The following is an 18350-nucleotide window of genomic DNA, read 5'->3' as shown; positions in this document are numbered from 1 at the left end:
TTGCTGTTCACCTTATGATTCATGGCTTGCTAGCTACCAGTAAAATAATCTTGAATTGGAATGCATTACTCATTGAGTTTCTTGAAAAATAAAAGATATAGGATGTCCTCTAGTGGAAAGAGAGAAAAAGCACATGCAAAGTGGTGAAGCTGTTTATAGCTCGTGCTTATAGTCCATACTCCCAAGGACATACAGAAAAAGAAGAGATCAAAACCTCTTAATTCTATCTCTTTTTCCCAAGAGTTAATTAGTTCATTGGGCTCTCTTTGGATGAATTTACATAATCCAGATTTCAGTGTGACAAATTGCTGGATGGCAGGAGAATAAAGATGCATGCTTAAGGCTCTTCCAAAGCAGATGGTTACAGGCAAGTAAGGACTTCATCCAATGGGACCACCAGCAATGTTCTGAACATGGGAAGATTGGATCCTGGAGGCGAGAACAGTGCCCGCTTTTCTCTCACTCTCTAAAGCACTGAGGATGGTGCGAAAAGAGGCTAGAAGCAAAGCCAGGATTTCTGGTAGGACTGCAGAGCCCTGTTCGACCTCTCCCTACCCCCCTTCCCAGCTCTCCCAGGACTGGCTCTAAAGTAGCACTTGCAACTTTGGAGCCACAGGTAGCATGGAAAGAACTGCACCAGCAGCAGGGGCAGGGGGAGGACACTTTGAATTTGGAGCCTCCGCTCTGACCTCAGAGCACTTTTCCAAGAGTGGAGTTGGGGCTCAGAATTTTCCTATGGCCATCTGTAGCATACCTAGAGGCCACAGGATTGTGTCTTAGGCTGTAGCCTAAACATGCTCATTGAGGAGTGAGCCCAAATATATGAGCACTTACTCTCAAGTAAACATGACATTACACTGTAAAGCATGTAGGAGCAATTTCTGGAGATTGGTGTCACAGGACACTACTGGAGGCTCCCAGGACACTATTGGAGGCTGATCACTCTGCTGTTCAAATCCAGTGATGCTGCAGCAAGGGAAAATAGCTTGCCTTTGAAAGCTGAGATTTGGCAGTGCAGCTGTAGTAGGTACAAGGGCTGTTTTCTCTTCAAATTGCCTCTTTTTGCCCTTACAGCACTGCCACTTTCATGGGCACAGTGAGGGGCACAGGCTGAAAAAAAGGCCATGAGGTTTCTCAGTCTTGCCAACAAGTAAGACCACATGATGCATTTGCAAACATCCAGGAACAGAAGTGCAGTTTCAATGAAAGGCTCTAGCGTAGTGGAGTCATTGATGTATTTGAAACATGGTGCTGGAGGAGCTTTGTGAATATCCTGGATGGACAGAAAGATGAATGAGTGGGTCCTTTATCAGAGCTTTCCCTAGAAGCATAGATGACAAAACTGAGGCTGTCATACTTGGGACACATCACGAGAAGGCAGGTCTTCCTGGAAAAGACAATCAAACTAGAGAAAGTTGAAGGCAGAAGAAGAACAGGAAGCCCAAATATGAGATGAACTGACACCATAAAGGAAGCCAGAGCCATTCTGGGCAGGGCTGTCAGGAACAGGAGAGTCTGGAAGGCTGTTATTTACAGGGTCACCCTAAGTCAGAGATGACTTGACGACACATAGCAACAAGCAGAGTCGGGGCTCACAGGGCTCCAGTGCTGGTGCCTTTCATCAGCAGGGAAGGGAAGGCTCTGTTTCCTCTGAACTTAGTAATCCTCACAGAGACCTGGCTGGGGTGGAGAGGGTGCACTTTCTCAGCAGCAATATGATGCCCACTTTGGTAATGCAAAGTATTTTGGGGTAGTTTAGATTAGATTGGGCAATTGAAGAACCATTAGCTTATACAGCTCTTGCTCCTAGTGGAGATAGCATGGCTAAAACTTATTTTGTTGAGACAAACACAGCTGCCCACATTTGCGGTCTCTACTTGGCTAGAAGCTTGCAGAATAAGTTCCTACGCTTCCAAATGTTCCACTATGGCACTGTTTAAAAGCCCAATCCAGGCATTAATGCATGAGGGTGGGGTAGTCTGGTGAATATACTAGTGCCATTACCCCTGCATTACTACCCACCAAGTGTTCTACGTTGGGCAACTTTTTGCAGGCCTGTGGGTTCCCTATGTGATCTAGACCTCTGCTAGAAGAGCCATCAGAAGGTGAATGCAAAAACATTCAGCAGTTCTGGTGCTTGTACACTCTTGTGGGCACCAGTCAGTAAAAGGTGTTGAGATCTGTCAAAGCCTAGACAAAATGCGTATGGGAGGAAAAGTTAACGAACTGGGGTTAAAACATGGACTATCATATTGTTTGAACTCAACCGAGATAACAAAGTTTGGTTTATGCCACAATAAACCAAACTCTCTTCATAGGTTGTTCATGGCTGAATAGGATTCAGACAACACAATAACCTACATTTCAGCAACAGCCTCATGGTTCCATGACAACCCATATTCAACCCTAAGTGTGGCTTGCGTTGTTTGAACAGGTGCTGTGTCGGTAATGTTGAGACTTGTAGCGCTTTTTCTGTCTAAACAGACATTGGATTGCACCCTATATGATTTTATATGGCCAGTACTGGACAGGCAAGTATTTTTATATCCATGGTTTAAACAGAGAGCTGAAGGTGAGATAACTGAACTGACATTTTAGCCAGAAAATGATGTACAAGTCACAGCTCATATACTTTACTACAACATACTAGATCTCAAAGAGGAAAGGAAAACTTGATATTTTGGCACCTAATAGTCCTATAGATGAGCCTTTCCCAATGTGGTGCCCTCCAGATATTTTGAACTACAACTCCCTACATCCTCCATCATTGGCCAGGTTGGCTAAGATTTATGGGAGTTGAAGTCCAAAACATCTGGAGGGCATCATGTTGGGGAAAACTGCTATAGAGAATTGTAGAGGAAAGGCAAATGGGAGGAATATGACATTAAACTTTATTTTTCTTATTTTCCAGTTTTTTAGCTACTACTTATCAAGGAGGCGTATTTTTAATTGCAATTAAATAATTGCATTTAATTATTCTTAGTGCAGCCACTTGTAGGAAAATGGAAAGATTACAGGTTGTTCAAAGAAAAAGTATTACAACCTCTATCACAAACTCCTGACACTTTTTAAATAGAACTCCAACTATTTCTCTCCAAAAGCATCACTGGACTTCTAAATAAGTTTAGGCACAATCTCCAAGTTGCTCTCAGTGTCTGATGATCCTTCAGTCAAGTGCAGAAAATATGCCAGAGTTCTGCTGCCTTCTCCCACCACCCCAGCAAGTCATACTTTGTGGTGAGTTGAAAGTAAGGAAGCTGCAGGACCGGGGACTTCCACAACTTTGCAGGCATATGCTATGGTTCAGCAGGATAGTGCAATGAAGTCACCAAGAAAGTAGATCAGGCTTTATATCATGATGTAAGACTTGTCAGTTGATTTAGGAGTCAGTGAATGTTTTTGCTTGGACATCTTGTGTAATGCTGCAACAGCACCATCGTGTGGTTTTCCCCCCTCAGAGCACATGAAATAATACAGCAGAATCCTTGGGAAGCATCAGTAATGACAGGAAGGTTGATTCAAGAATCCAGTAAAACATACTGGCCCTATCTAAAACATCAGCTTAATAGCAGCCAACAGCTTTATAGCCCCACTTCTGTACCATCATTAACAATTGCCTAAAGCAGCCATGTTTGCATTTATAATAATTCAATGTAGACAATGGTATACCTTCAAGTCTTTTTAGTATCTGCTAAGGTGCCCCAATCATTATAATTTTTAAACGAACAAAATTTTCTTCTTGACAGATAGAATCCTTAAAAGCAAAGTGAGGTACTCCAGGAAGCCAATTATTATTTTTTATGAAGTCTGCAAGTGTGACTAATTATATCTCCTTTGGCAGCCATTTTGTGTGGACACCCAGAACCATTTCTCAGACTTTCAAATATGCCTACTGGGCCAATAAAGTTGCCTACTTCTAGTTTAATATCTCGTAAGATTTAAATTTGCCAAAAGAACCAAGCCAATGCATGGTCTTTTATAAACCATGAAAAAATGGATGATTTTTTGGGTGAAATAATTTAATCTTTAGTTGATTTTTCCCATTTCTATGTTGTTTTCATTCTACCAATCTACACAGGTAAAATAAACCAGTGCTGGATTACAGTAATGGACTGGATGAAAGCTAAGAAACTGAAGCTCAGTACAGACAAGACTGAGATGATGTTAGTGGGTGGTTCTTCTGATCAGATGGAAGGTGCTCAACCTGCTCTGGATGGGCTCCACTCCTAATGAATAAGCAGGCTTATAGCTTGGGGATTTGCCCTGATCCAACTTTGTCACTTGAGGATCAGGTGGCCTCACAGCAGAGTTCTTTTCACCAGTTTCAGCTGGTGGTCCAGTTACACCCCTGTGTAGATAATCTGATTTCAGAAACCTGTGTCCTTGTAATCACTCAATTAGATTACTGCAATGCACTCTATGCAGAGCTGCCCTTGAACGCTACTCAGAAACTGCAGCTCATGCAGAATGCAACAACCGGATGAACAGGGACCCACAAGTCTGAACATACCAAACCAGTTCCAGTCCACTTGCACTGGCTGCCCGAGTGCTTCTAAGCCCAGTTAAGGTGCTGCTTTTAACCTACAAGGCCTTACATGGTTTGGAACAGAGCACTGTTCCCAACCTTTATCTAACACTTTGCTCAAAATCTTGGTTCTCCCTCCATGTGCCAAATCTGAGGGAAGCTTGGAAGTTGACAACAAGGTTTATGGACAATCACCCCACTGTGGCCTGCTCGGTGCCAACTTTGTCATCCTTTTGGTACCAGGTTTTGCTTTACCTTTACTTGGATATCTGAAGGCTTGAGGGGATTACCATGCCAAGTGCTGTTTACAGGGTTATTCTTCTTTTACTCAAGAAGTCTGTATTTTTATAGGTTCCCTACCTGAAGCAATTTGTGTGGCATAGCATTACATCACACAATACCAGCAGTGATATAATTTGTAAATTTATTTATTTTTCAGCATAAACAGACATACAAATATTTAAATATTTACAAATATATACATGCCAAGGGAGGATTTTGTTTAAAAAGTAAATTAAAAAAGCAAGCGGTAAACTAGCTGTAAGACCAATCCCATTCTGTGCTTTGAAAACAATCAGATGAAGCTCTATTAGTAAGTATTTTGAACTGTAAAGACAAACTGCAAATTGTGTAAATGGCAAAATAGATTCCATATCTGTTGTGGCTTCTCAATGTAGAAAGTCATTAAAATTGCAAGGAAGAGTTGGGAATACGTTTAAACAAACCTAGTTTACCCTCTCTTCTCCAACCGAATAAAATTTCACTAACAGTTTACTTTCCAAAATGACAAGCTTACCTCCTACTTCCCCAGGTAACACATAGGTAAAAATTTAGCTATCTTTCTTAGAAGGGCTGATAAAACATCTCGGAAAAGCATTTTTAATAAAATAACTCCCCAAACCTTAACGATATATTTGGGTTTTTTAAAAATGGCTTTGACCAAGTTGACATTCATTTTTCTAGGTCTAAAAACAAGCTATAAGTTACACTAGTCATAACCTTTGGAACAGATTACAGTCTCCGTAAATTCTGCTTACTTCTTTTGGTACCAGGAAGGGCTCCTAGTTTGGAGGACGGTTTCACAGCCTTTGCACTTGTGCAGTCCTTGGCAGTATGGTAGCTGCATAAGCATTTAGTACAGAAGTCAAAGCCACAGCCTTCACGGATGCATGTTGCCCTTTGCAGATGTGAATCATACTTTGCAGGGGAACCACAGTGATGGCAAATTTTCAGGCTTTCGGTATTTTTCAGAGTCTTTGCAACCTGTTAAAACACACACATACTTAAGTGTTCATCCATTTCCCTGGATCAAAGTTAAGGCAACTGAACACTGAGATCATGCTTTTGCAGTTTTCTTGCCCATCTATAGAAATGCTAAGGCTTCTTGCACTTCAAGAGCTATGCAAGTACACAAACAGAAGCACAGCCTGGTATAAACAGCTAAGTATGTGGCCCACTTAATCTAACTTCACAAAATTTGAACAAATCTAATTGGCATTGAATATGATACAATTTTATATGAAATTGATACCAATAATGTTGCAGTATCTGGCCATCTCTCAAAAGCAAAATGGGGTTTACCTCAGAAAACAGTGTGTGTCGGCTGAAAGAGGAAGAGTTCTGTTTACTCTGGTTGTTAGCCTTAATTCTGGATCCTTTTTTAGAATAACTGATAGATGCAATTTCAACTTTCTGAATGGGAGCCAAAGCTTCTCGGTGTAGAGCATATTCCCTCGTATCGGCCTGTTCAGAGGATTTTGCGTTGTTAGTCTGCCAAGAGAAGAGGATTTTAGCAAGAGGTTCTATTTATTTGTTACATTTATATCCTACCTTTACCCCAAAGACCCCAAGGTGAAATATGTGACCCTCCTCCTGACCTTGTTATCTTGACAACAACCTTGTAAGACAGGTGAGGCTAAGAGTCAGTGACTGCCCCCAAGTCATCCAGTGAGCTTTAAGGCTGACTGAGGACTTGAACCAGGTCTCCCCATTCCAACACTATACCCCCTATACCTGCTTCTGAGAGTGAGCCTTACACACCTCACAAGTTCTTTTTCTTTTATACTAAACTCTTAGTTATCACACTTGGTTGGGACACATCTCTGGACTTACTTCATAACTAGAGTGAACACCACAGGCGCTGCATATCAATAGGGGAGTTTAGCTGGTGTTGGGGTAATGTCTTTCTTCTACCATCCCTAACTGTGTCCCCTCTGGAGAGTCTACTATCTGTCTCGTGGAATTATCTCAGAAACCTGCAGCATGTTAGTTAATGATTTAAAACAGTTACATTCTGCCTTCCCTTATATAGTTCAGTGCAGTTTCGCCAAATTAACAGAATTTGGGTGAGTAACTTAGAACCTTTGATTTAGAAGAGAAATGGTGAACAGGTTATCAGGTTGCAGTTCCCATCAGCTATAGCCAACATAGCCAGTGATGACTAAAGACAGGATGAAGTGGTGCTAAGCCAGGAGTCAGAGGGCTCACTTTCAGAAGCTCAACAGGACCCTGTAGGAAATGGTATGAGCCAGTGTGGCACAGAGGCTAGAGTGGGACTTAGGAAATCCAGGCTCTGGTCTCTACTTGGCCATGCAGTTCACTGAGCGACTTTGGGTCAGTCACGGACTCTGCAGCCTAACCTACACCACAGGGTTGTTGAGTAGAAATGGGAGAGGATTGTGTAAGCAACCCTGGGTTCCCTGGAGGCAAAAGGGTAGGGTCTCAATATAATAAATAAGATTGGGTACTTTAAAATAAATAAAATTGGGACCAAAGGATGTTTTATGCAAGAAAAAAGGGGTTACATGCTAAGGCTAATCTCAGAATTAGGAGGATTCCTTTTCTGTCCATTTCTAGGTAGAAGCCAGTACAAACAGTAAAGTGTCATTGCCTTCAATAGCTGGCCTTTCCAGGTTACATACAGATAAAACAGAGGCAACCTGACAACAACTTCTACTCACAAGGCTAGTGCAAACAGAAGTTCCCAATATTAAAATTAGAAAAGCGAGAAATATGGGTGACGCATTAAACTTGTGAGCAATGCAAACATCTATGTTGCTTATCTATGTTGTAAGCCGCCCCGAGGCTTCGGCGAATGGGGCGGCATAAAAATGTTTTAATAAATAAATAAATAAAATAAACATGCATGGACTTCACCGAGAAAGTAAGGTTAAGAATTTATAGGTTTTCCACAAAATATAGATTAAGGAGAGAAAAAAAGTCTAAGTCATAGATTAAATGCCTAAATCAGCCACAGAACAGGCTGTTAACTGAATTAGGGAGAAACTGATGTACTAATGGTACAGCTCCTAAACAAGTATTGTCCTGGAGAGGAGCCAAAAGCTAAAAAGTATAGTGGGAGTTGCCTTGAAGAGAAGGTTTTGCAATGCCTTTTCTAAAAGAAATCTATCCCTTAAATAAATAAACAAACAAACAAACCAAGTCATGGGGAACCCTGGGAACTCTAATTAGCTGTTTGCTTTTCCTATAAGATCTGTAGTTTCAGATTTGCTTTTGTATGAACTGCATCTTATGCCTCAAATTAAACATGGCCTATGGACAAAAGAAACATGTTGGCTTATTGAACAGTGCAATCCTAAGGGACTTATCCTCAGATAGAGGACTACAAACTTTTGAGTATTCCTCAAAATTTCCATTTGAAAAGCTGAAAACAAGGCCAGGGTTGAGGGGAAAACACAGGGGTTTGCCCTATTTTTTCTCCAGGTGTTAACTTCTTCCCAAAAAACCTTGTGCCACTTCCATTTGCAAAAGCTCTTGTGAAGTTAAAAGTCCTTTCACTGTGAAAGTCCTTGCACTATGAAATGCAAAGGACTCTGGGATAGATTAATGGAAACCCAGGCTAGGAACTAGTAAATAATTTTAGTCAAACTATGCAGATCAAAGAATAATGAACAAATTTCATTTTACATTTACATTATAGATTAATAAAACTTGTAAGCAGAAACTTTTCTTTTTACCTTTGCTTCAAGAATAAAAACAAAGTACAGACTTCCAGACAAAGGGGAAAAATACAGAAGCTTACCAAAGTTAATTCTAGTGCTTTATTATACATCTGGAAAGCCCACTTGTCATCCTGTAGAATTTTCTTCCATGTTGTGCTCACTTTTGCCACACTGTTATGAAAACAAATGACACTTATATTCAGAAACAAAAGCAAATATCAAGTACAGTTCTGTCCAATGACAGTTTCAAGGGACAATTTGTATGTCATTGCATTGTTGTAATACAAATAACTGAGTTTTAAAAAGTTGAACAGGGCTGTTAAGGACTGGACATTTTACAGTGCCTTCAATAATAGTTGCCCTAAGTCAGAGATGACTTGATGGCCAACTAACAACAAAAACACAAGAAACAGGCTAAATTAACATAAAAGTATCTATATTCTCTTTCCCCTTTTCCCCCTCCCCCCACACCCAGTCCACTACTTCTTGGAAATGATAGGTTGTGACTCCTTAAAGAGAAAAAAAATTCAGAATGTCTATTTGCTTCATGGAACACATTCCGAGCCTATCCTAAATTAGTTTCAGTTTAAATAAATAACACAGAAAAGGGAGAGGATAGATGGTGCGTTGCTTAATATCCAGAATAGCAGCTTTTTTCCACTGATGCCTTCACAAGTTAAATTTAATGCAGCTCATTGTGATGTATTAGTGTATTAGTGAAGGTCCAAGTTCTATATAGGATGGAATTTCAGTGCTGATTGCAAGATCTGCTGCAAAAACACTGAGAAAAAATGAATGCAGATGCAATTCCTTAAGCTGTCATATAAGCTATGTTCATAATTAGCTTTCATTTGTGAGGCCAGTTCTCCAAATACAGCTTGACTAATTTTCCTCATGCAGTAGTTTTACATGAAAAAACCTTGGCTACTGCACAGGTGAATAGGCCTTGTAAGCCGCCCTGAGGCTTTCTGTGATGGGGGCGGCATAAAAATGCTATAAATAAACAAACAAACAAAACCTGTATAGTTAATAATAGGTTAAGCAACACTTCTCCAAACACAAAACTCACTTTATCAAGTCCATGCAACTGAGATGTCTTAAGATGTTTGCTAATAGATGTCTGAATTTCCCATGGAATAGTTCACTAAGTATGTCCAGCTTATCTAGTCCCACTTTTTTCCCAATAAGATTAATAAAGTCCATGCTATGTCTGGAAGCTATCTTGTCTAATACATGAGCCCATGTCTTTTGATTCCTTTTTGATGTTTTCTTCAAAGTTGAACAGACAAGTTCCTCAAAATGGAGGACTGGAAGCAAATTCTTTCTTTGACTAAAACTGTGATTTGGTGTATCATTAATGTTTCCTGCCAATATAACATCATGTTCACTGGATTCAGGCTGATTGCCCAACAGAGAAGAATATCCACTGTCCTCATTTCCAATGTCCATTTCAATGGTATTCATATGCCTCCACAATAGTCGGTGGTTTTCTTTGTTATGTATGGTCTTCCCTTCACTTTTGATGCTGACATTTTTGGGACTTTCGTGCTGCAGGTCACTATGTACTAGCCTTTCTTTAGTGCACTCTTTACAAAACTCTTCATTGTGATTAGCGATAGATGGATCTTCTGATCTTTTCTCTGTCCCAGTTGATTTCAATGGTGTAAGTCCACAGTGAACATGGGAACAATTAATATCACGCTTCATTTTTGGTGGTTAAGATTGCTTCTAAAGTATGCTGCTGATTAGTATCCTAAAAACAAAGATAACCCATTAGTCACAATATTAGTACAATGACTGTTAACCTTTAATTATTGTGTTCATAATTTTGTAAACAGGCCTAGGAACACTGCTTCAAGATAGTGTGTAAATACGTGGAAAACAAATTAAACAAGTCTATAAAATAAAATTGTAAGATATCTATCATCTGATACAAGGATAAACTACCAAATTAAAAATGATCACTCTGTGTAGTCACAAGGAGTATCAGAATATCCCTATGAAGGCAGATTTGTTTCATTTTCTGTTGGAAACCATTCAAAATGACAACAGCTATGGGCAGTCTGACCATCATCAAGCTAGCTTGGTTTGGGCTGAAAGTTCATGTAACCTGCTAAGCAGTTAACCTTTAGGGGCTTGTGAGGTGAGGCATTCCCTAGCTGGCAGATTTCCTGCACGAGCAGGACAGTTGAGGTCACTTCCAACTCTATGGTTAGACTACAGGCTGTTGTCTTTGATGTTTCTTTCACTGGGGTTGTGTGATGCTTTACAGACTCTGTTCCGCAGGGCTTGGCGGGCTCATTCAGCCCAGCCTCTTCTCCCATATGGGACCTGCAAGCTTGACAGAGGGCAGCCAAGGGCGGCCTGGAAAGGAGCGCGGGAGAGCAGAGAGCAGAGTCGGCGCTAATTTCTTTCTTTCGGGTCAACCCCATCAACGCGGGGCCTTTTTTTCCCCAGAGAGGTGAAACGGATCCCTGCCCCGCGCTGCCCCCCCAAGCACGGCGCGCGCTCGCGCGTGCTCGACCGCCCAGAGGCGCCCCCTCCCCAGCAAAACTGGCGGGCTCCAGGTAGAGGGAGCGGGGGAGCCACGAAGCCGCCCGCGCGCCTTTCGGGCGTGCAGCCCACCTTGAGGCGCCCCCAGAGAAAGGGTCGGTGCAGAAAAGGGTAGGAGGGTGGGAACTGGCGGGGAGAGCCTCCCGCACAGCCCTTCCTTACACGCACACACGTGCTTCGCAAGACAGCGCTGGAGATACGGGTGCTGAGGGGAAAACCTCCCTCAGAGGTGTTTCTCCTGTGTGTGATGAGAAGAGGGGGAGAGGAAGAGTATGCAGTCCTGCACGAGTTCCAGGGGTCGACCAGAGGCGGGGGAATGAGCCATTATTTTCTGCCGCCGTCATTACGCGGGAGAGCCGTGGGACTTCTCCCGCCGGCGGGACTTCCCTCCAGCGACTTTCCTACTACAGGAATTTAGAGAAAAGCCTTTTTTCTGGGAGGGTGGATTTTTTTTTCTTTTAGGACCCCCACCAACCCCAGCCATCGCGAAGTTAGGTCGCCTTTCCCACACTAGCCATCCTTCCCCCCCCCCCCAACTTTTCTAGGGGAGATCCAAGCCACACTTGCCCCCGCATCTCCTAAGAATACCATACAAGCCCATGCAGGTGCGTTTCGCTCCCATCCTCCAGATTCATGCCAACGCGGGCGCGGTACCTGGAACGACTTCCTGGTCAGCCGGCGCTGCTTCCCCTTTGCCTTCTACTGCAGCACTGCACTTCACTCTACTCTGGGCGGACTCCTTTTTCCGGGTGCTTCGTAAAACTTTTGAATCTGGTATCCAAAACCAGAGAGCCAGTTGGAAGGAGCTGTTACGAGCCGGCAACCAATCAAGAGGAGGCGAGAGGCGGCGTCCAATGCCCGCTCGCGAGAGGTGGGGCTCTCGTTGCGGGCGAGGACTTTTTCTTCCACTCCTTCTGCCGCCGGCTCTCTTCGTCAGCCAAGAGATTTAAAGGTTAAGAGCGCGAGGCGCCGCGCGGGGAACCAGGCGGCCGGCGCGCGCGCGCGCTCTTGTGAGGGAGGGAGGGAGGGAGGAGCAGCAGTGCCTCCTAGAACGCGGGAGATGCTGCGCGGCGCTTGCCCAGGAGTGGGAAAGGCTCGCGCGCTCCTCGCTAGGGTCATTTTATTGGACGGGGCCTCCGCTGCCTCATCCCAGGCTTCTGCGCACTCGAGAAGCATCCGCGGGGCGCGGGCTGCCGTGCGGGGGGCCTGCGCTCGCCTCGCCCTTCTGAGGGCTCTTGCCAGGCTGTCTGAGCACCCACGGCCAGGTTAGGTTACTGGCGGCCTGTCCCCGAGCGCTCCCAATCCTATTAGATTAGAGGGGTCTTTTTTTGGGGGGGGGGGAGTAGCTTAGGTGAAAGAGGGTGCTATAGTAAAGCCCCTTGACTTAAGCCTTTGCGGTCCTGGGCAACTTCAACCAAAGCTCCTGTGGAAGCCGAAATAATTTGGCACTTAACTTAAAACAAAAAACAGGGCTAGTGTTTACAAAATAGCGCTTGGTCAGTGAGTGCTTTCCTTATTAATATCCAGCGAATGGGGGTGGGTGGTGGTTTCCTGTAGGTCGCCCTTCTAAGTAAGGCTCCTGCCCGCCAGGTGTGAACCCCATTGTCCCAACTAAACACAAACGCTCTGCTGGATCAAACCAGAGGGCTGTCTAGTTCAGCATCTGTTTAATACCATGACCAACCAGCTGCCCATGAGAAACCCAAGAGCAGGATGTGAGTTCAATGTCACCCTTCTATGTTCCCCAGGAAGTGATCACCTACAAGCACTTAACAAGAGGTGTTGCCTCTTTAGCTTGAACTTCTACATATGACATCCTCATGGCTTCTTGTGCATACAAGTTATGTATAAGCAATCTGAGCATATTTGCATAGAATCCCTGGTCTAGTCTAGGGTTTGGTCTCGCACACTGAACTGGGGAAAATTCCCAAGCTATGGTTCAGTGTTATATAAAGTTTTCTTCTGACACTGTGCTGGCTAGTTAGCACCATTTTACATACCCTAGTTTCCTCTTCAAGGCCCAGTTGGTACAATCATACCAAAACCATCATAACTATTAGGGATCAGACAAGCCATGGCAATAAAGTTCAGTTTAAGCAATAGAGTATGAAAACTACAGCAAGCCCCCCATCTTAAATACAAAATTTTCTTACTGGTTTTACTGAAAGTTGGTTGTGCTTATCTTGCAACGCTCTTCCCCATCAATTTATAGTGCACAGTGCTAAAAGAGATAGCTCAAGTGAGTATTTGTTATATATATATATATTTTTCCACAACACAGGAAATTTTGTGGCTGCTCAGTATTCTGTTCCTACAGCAGCAAAGCAGTGTCCACAAGGACTCCCTCACTAGTGTTTTCTAGCAACTTAAGAAAAATCCTGGCCCTGCTACTGGAGGCAGGATGCAGCTGTCACGGCTAGAAATACCAATTGAAAGGCTGATCTTTCATAAATTTATTTACCCTCAAGTACACCAGTGCCAGAAGCAGTACTAAATGATTCCATGAGTGGTGCTGCCAAAATGCTAGATGTGCGTCCATTAGTAACAACTTCGTAGTGTGGGCAAGTGTAACTATCAAACAAGGATGATACTGCCCCTCAAAGAGGGTCATCTGTTACATTCAGATGGGATATTGTCGTACTAAACCATGGCAAGCAGAAATCTTTCTGCCACAAATGTTAAGATAGGGATGTTCCAACTATTCAGATAAGTACTTCCCTTCTGCTTCTCCCTCTGTGCATAAAGATAAGGCAACCTATATATAATTGTGGATAAAGTACTTTACTTAAAGGGCAAACCTACTGTCTACTCAGTGGGACATACCCCATGAAATTCTATCACTATACTTAACAAGTAACTTCCCTGAAATGTTATAATTGTTTTGCCACTACTTTCTCTTCTCCCCAGCACCATTTGTCTTGCAAAAATCTGTTCCAGAGTGTTGGGGAGATGTCTCTAACAATGTGGAAGGCAGCACTGGAATTGAATCAGTAACAGCGCCTTCCCCAATTCCACCAGCATGATCCCATTCTGAATCATAAACCCTTCCCAAAATGGAAGAAATCTGACCTTGCCTTTAGATCCAAGTAGCTCTGAAAGTTCAACCTATTTAGGGCTTCCATATGCAAGCCCCTTACAGTGCCTTTCAGAAGTATTTGCCACCCCTTGACTTTTCCATGTTTTGTTGTGCTACAACCTGGACTGGGAATGGATTGCATCGGTATGACCACGTAAATCATACAAACTACTCAATGCTGTGAAGCTGCAAATTATTTTTTTATTGTAGCACAAGTGTTAAGTAAACAAAAACAAACTGACACTTGTTGGTTGCAAAAGTATTCACCCCCCCCCATGTTAATAATTGGGAAAACATCTGTGGCAGCAATTATAGCCATGAATTTTCTTGGGTTAGTCTCTTTCAGCTTTGCATATCTGCATCCTGCAATGCTTGCTCATTCTTCTGGGCAAAATCACTTCGACTCTGTCAACATAGGGACTATGTTGTCGTGAACAGCAACTTTCAATTGTTGCAACATATCCTCAACTGAAGAATAGGATTTGGCAAAACATCATAAAACATTCATGTTCTTGTTTTTAAACCACTTCAGTACCTATGATCACAGTTATTGTCCTGCTGAAAGATGAACTTCTACCCAAGTCCTGAGTTCTTTGCAAACCAAACCAATTTATCCTGTAGAATTGCCCCATATTTCTCTCCATCGATCCTGCCCTCATTCCTGACCAATTTCCCAGTCTCAGACGAGGAAGCCATCTCCACATGATGCTACCACCAGTGTGCTTCACTGTGGAAATGGTATTCTCCAGTCAATAAGCACTGTTGGTTTTAAGACCCATGCAGCATTTTGTAGCAAGGACAAAAATTCCATTTGGGTCTCATCAGACCAAAGAACATATTCCTACATGCCTTTTTACAATTTCCAATGGACTTTAATATGGATTTGTTTCATCAATGGCTTCCTTATCACAACTTTTCCATAAAGCTCAGGTTTGTGGAATGTATGAACAATAGTTTTCACATGGGTAGTTTCTCCCAGCTCAGCCATAGTTCTCTACAGCTTCTTCGGAGTTGCCATTTGCCTCTTCGTTGCTTCTTTGACTAATGACCTCCTCTGCTGTTCACCAAATTCTGGTGGATGGCCTTCTTTAGTCAGAGTTGCATCTGAGTCAATCTGTAACAATGGATTTAATCACATCTTGTTTATTCCTTATACTCCCTCTGATTTGTGCTTCTGCACAATTCAATCCTGGAGTTGTTTTTGGTAGCTCCTTGGTTTTTGTGATACTGTTTGTTCAAATAAGCTCTGCCACAAATTCTGGAACCTTCCAAAAAGAGGAACATTTTATCTCAGATCATGTGGAACTAAAGTTGCAAACAAATGGGACTCAGTTCAACTACTTACACTAGATCTCTTCTGGAGGCACGGGGTTTACACCAGAACTTATTTAAGCATGCCAAAATAAAAGGCGTGAGCATTTCTGCAACCAATATATACCAGTTTGTTTTTATTTAGCTTTTTGCCACACTAAATGCGCTTTGTACCTGCACAGTGTTGAGGTGTTTGTGTACATCAAGTGGTAATGATACCAATGAAATCTCTTTTCAGGCTGTAACAAAGTAACATGTGGAAAAGTCCAAGGGAAGTGAGTACTTCTACAAGAGACTGCAAATCTTGGTGCATGGATGCATCTTTCCTTGAAAAAGGGAGACAGTTAACTCTTCCAAGTAAATACATGTCAGTCATTTAGTTCTGGTGATCCCATATGTAGGTAAAAGAATTTGAGAAGAAATCTGAGGTAGTTTTCCCTCTTTCCCAAAGTTTAGAATAAAAAAAGTCTTGTGACCACTCAGAAAACCTCTTTTAAAGGGAAAAATGGATACTGCTACAACAGGAAATACCATGGCTTTACCTCATCTTTCAAGTAATTATGAGAAATCATGGAAGCAGTGTTGCAAAAAGGGCAGCATGACAAAAAATAGGTTATTTTACACCCTTCTACATTTCTGCTGCAAGCTACAGTTCCTGGATCAACTACAGTTACAACCAATCACCTATAGCAATTACCATGGATGGCAAGTTTCCTGACCTAAGTCACGTCATCTCAGCAAGGTCAGCTAGTGTAAAAAAAGATGATAGGCCCATCTAGAACTCTCATATAGTTCTTGTCAAATACATTTGTGTGTATATGTGCACGCGTGCGCACACACACACACACACACACACACAATTTTATACAGAATTTATCACCTGCTTTCTCTGCTACAAGATGCTGCATGTTTGTATTAAATAATTTGTTAATACCAGCAATACAATGCTCTCTGTTGGTATAAGCTTTTTTAAACTTGTTCTCAACACTTTTCCAGGTTGGGTTTGTAAACCATTATAATGTCCTTGCACATTTCTCTCTTCCAAAACACTTGACTGCTGTTATGGTATCCAGAAGGGTTTTACAACTAGAAATCATAGATACTGATTACTGGCAAAATATGCTTAAGTGCCAGTTTTGTGCATGCACGTGCGTGTAAAAATTCCCTCTTTAATTTTTTATTTAACAAATTTATGACTACCCAGCTTAAATTGAACCTTAAAATTTATTATTTGGTGGAGTTCTTTTCACTGGATAATCAACAGCTTCAAAGTGCACAGAAAAAGAATGTATGTGCTTAGAAAGCTGATTTGATCAGTTTTTTTCAGTTACTGTTGATGAAAAAGCATAAGCAAGCTTAATGTGTAGGCAAACAAATTATTATATGGCAAACTAAGCCAAACTTGCATTTAAATAAGTGGCATAGTAACTTTATTTGTAATGATATTATTTATTAACATTATATATTGCCTTATTTGCTAAAAGCCCAATAAAGATATACACAAGATTTCTTTTTTAAAAACCTTATAAACAAACAAGAACAGTAAAGAGGGTAAAATATTTAAAATTAAATAATTTAAAAAGCTAAAATGAAAAGATGCATCTTTCCACCTTTCTAAAAGGCATGAATGTCAGGTATAAGAGCAGATCCTGACCAAGCACATTCTTTAATTATTATCACTATTATTATTTCATTATATGTATACCTTAAGTTTCTTCCTCTTGCAAGGAACTAAAGGCAGCTTCTAAGGTTACCCTTCTCTCCATTTTATACTCACAACAAAAACCCTGTGAGGTAGGTTAGGTTGAAAAGATGTGACTGGCCCAAAGTCACCCAGTGAGCTCCAGGGATGAGCGGGGACCCAGAGATCCCAAATCCTCAGTCCAACACTCTAACCATTATGGCACAATGGCTCTCATAATTCTACAAATTAGGATTGATGCTGTAGACAGCACATTCACACATGCTCAGCAAACCGACCTTTGTGGGTAATAATACCTTCAAAGGCACCTGTCCTAGCAATCTTAATAACTGGACAAGTTCATGAGGAAATAGACAAGTTCTTATAATGAGAGTACTGTGGGAATTGCAAATTATATACTACCATTCACTTTTCTTGTCTCATTCGAATAGGGTAATTCCAATCTCAGAATCACTGTTGTTCTATCATTGACCATTTTAACACCTTGTGAAATCATATGAAAGGCATTAATAATATTGCATCCTTATTTGCAGAAATGGAGGTCACAATAATAAAAATCTACCTTTAAATGGAAATATGTCATAGAGGGTTAGTTAACATGTAAATTAAATTTATATAACTGACCCAAATCGCCAAAATTTTAGGATAATCTTTATCTTTGTGTCTAGGAACAGAAGGAAATTGTTGACTCTGGTTGTTTAATTACCTCCTATGTGAAGTATAACTTCAGAATATTTATTCTCCTTTAGACTAGCCAAAAGGCATTCACAAATGAACGTATGTGGTACAATGATTCCACTAAACAAATTCATGGTTCTCATTTTTAAGCTTTAAAATATGTAGCTTACACCATAGCTCTGCTCATGGGCTAGGCATAGACTTTTTTTTTCAGAGTCTATTCTGAGAGTGGTAGCACACTCTGCACTCAAGCTGTGCATTATCACTGCTGCCCAATGCCACCTGCAAGCTGCAGTGTGTCCAGTGCGGCTTTTGAGTATTCAATAATGACTGTTGCTTATTATGTTGTCTGAACTCGGGGGGCCAGAAATTGCATGAAGCTAGAACAAGCTGTGCTTTATGTAAGAGCTGACCTGGGTTTAGATGACATGACAAGTGCAGGTTGAGTATTCATAATGGGCTTAAGCACATGCCACAATGACTTATTTGATAGTGCATAGTGGCTCAATTTCTATGTAGTAAGGAAACGTGGGTCAAGGAGCA

General features: G+C 41.7%; 1 protein-coding gene across 1 annotated transcript; it reads right to left on the bottom strand.

The window, feature by feature from the left end:
* Positions 1-4932: 4932 nt before the first annotated feature.
* On the bottom strand, positions 4933-10194 carry FBXO5 (F-box protein 5). Its single transcript, XM_044422550.1, has 4 exons — positions 9557-10194; positions 8568-8658; positions 6107-6295; positions 4933-5788 (listed from the first exon to the last, which is right to left on the bottom strand). Exons 1-4 carry the CDS (start codon positions 10192-10194, stop codon positions 5537-5539), a joined length of 1170 nt encoding a protein of 389 aa, XP_044278485.1. The 3' UTR covers positions 4933-5536.
* Positions 10195-18350: the final 8156 nt, after the last annotated feature.

This window comes from Varanus komodoensis, unplaced genomic scaffold (genome assembly GCF_004798865.1).
Source record: "Varanus komodoensis strain SLA01 unplaced genomic scaffold, ASM479886v1 scaffold1, whole genome shotgun sequence".
NCBI classification, from domain to species: domain Eukaryota; kingdom Metazoa; phylum Chordata; class Lepidosauria; order Squamata; family Varanidae; genus Varanus; species Varanus komodoensis.
The sequence above is the reverse complement of the archived record's forward strand: the minus strand, read 5'-3'. Positions and strand labels throughout refer to the sequence as shown.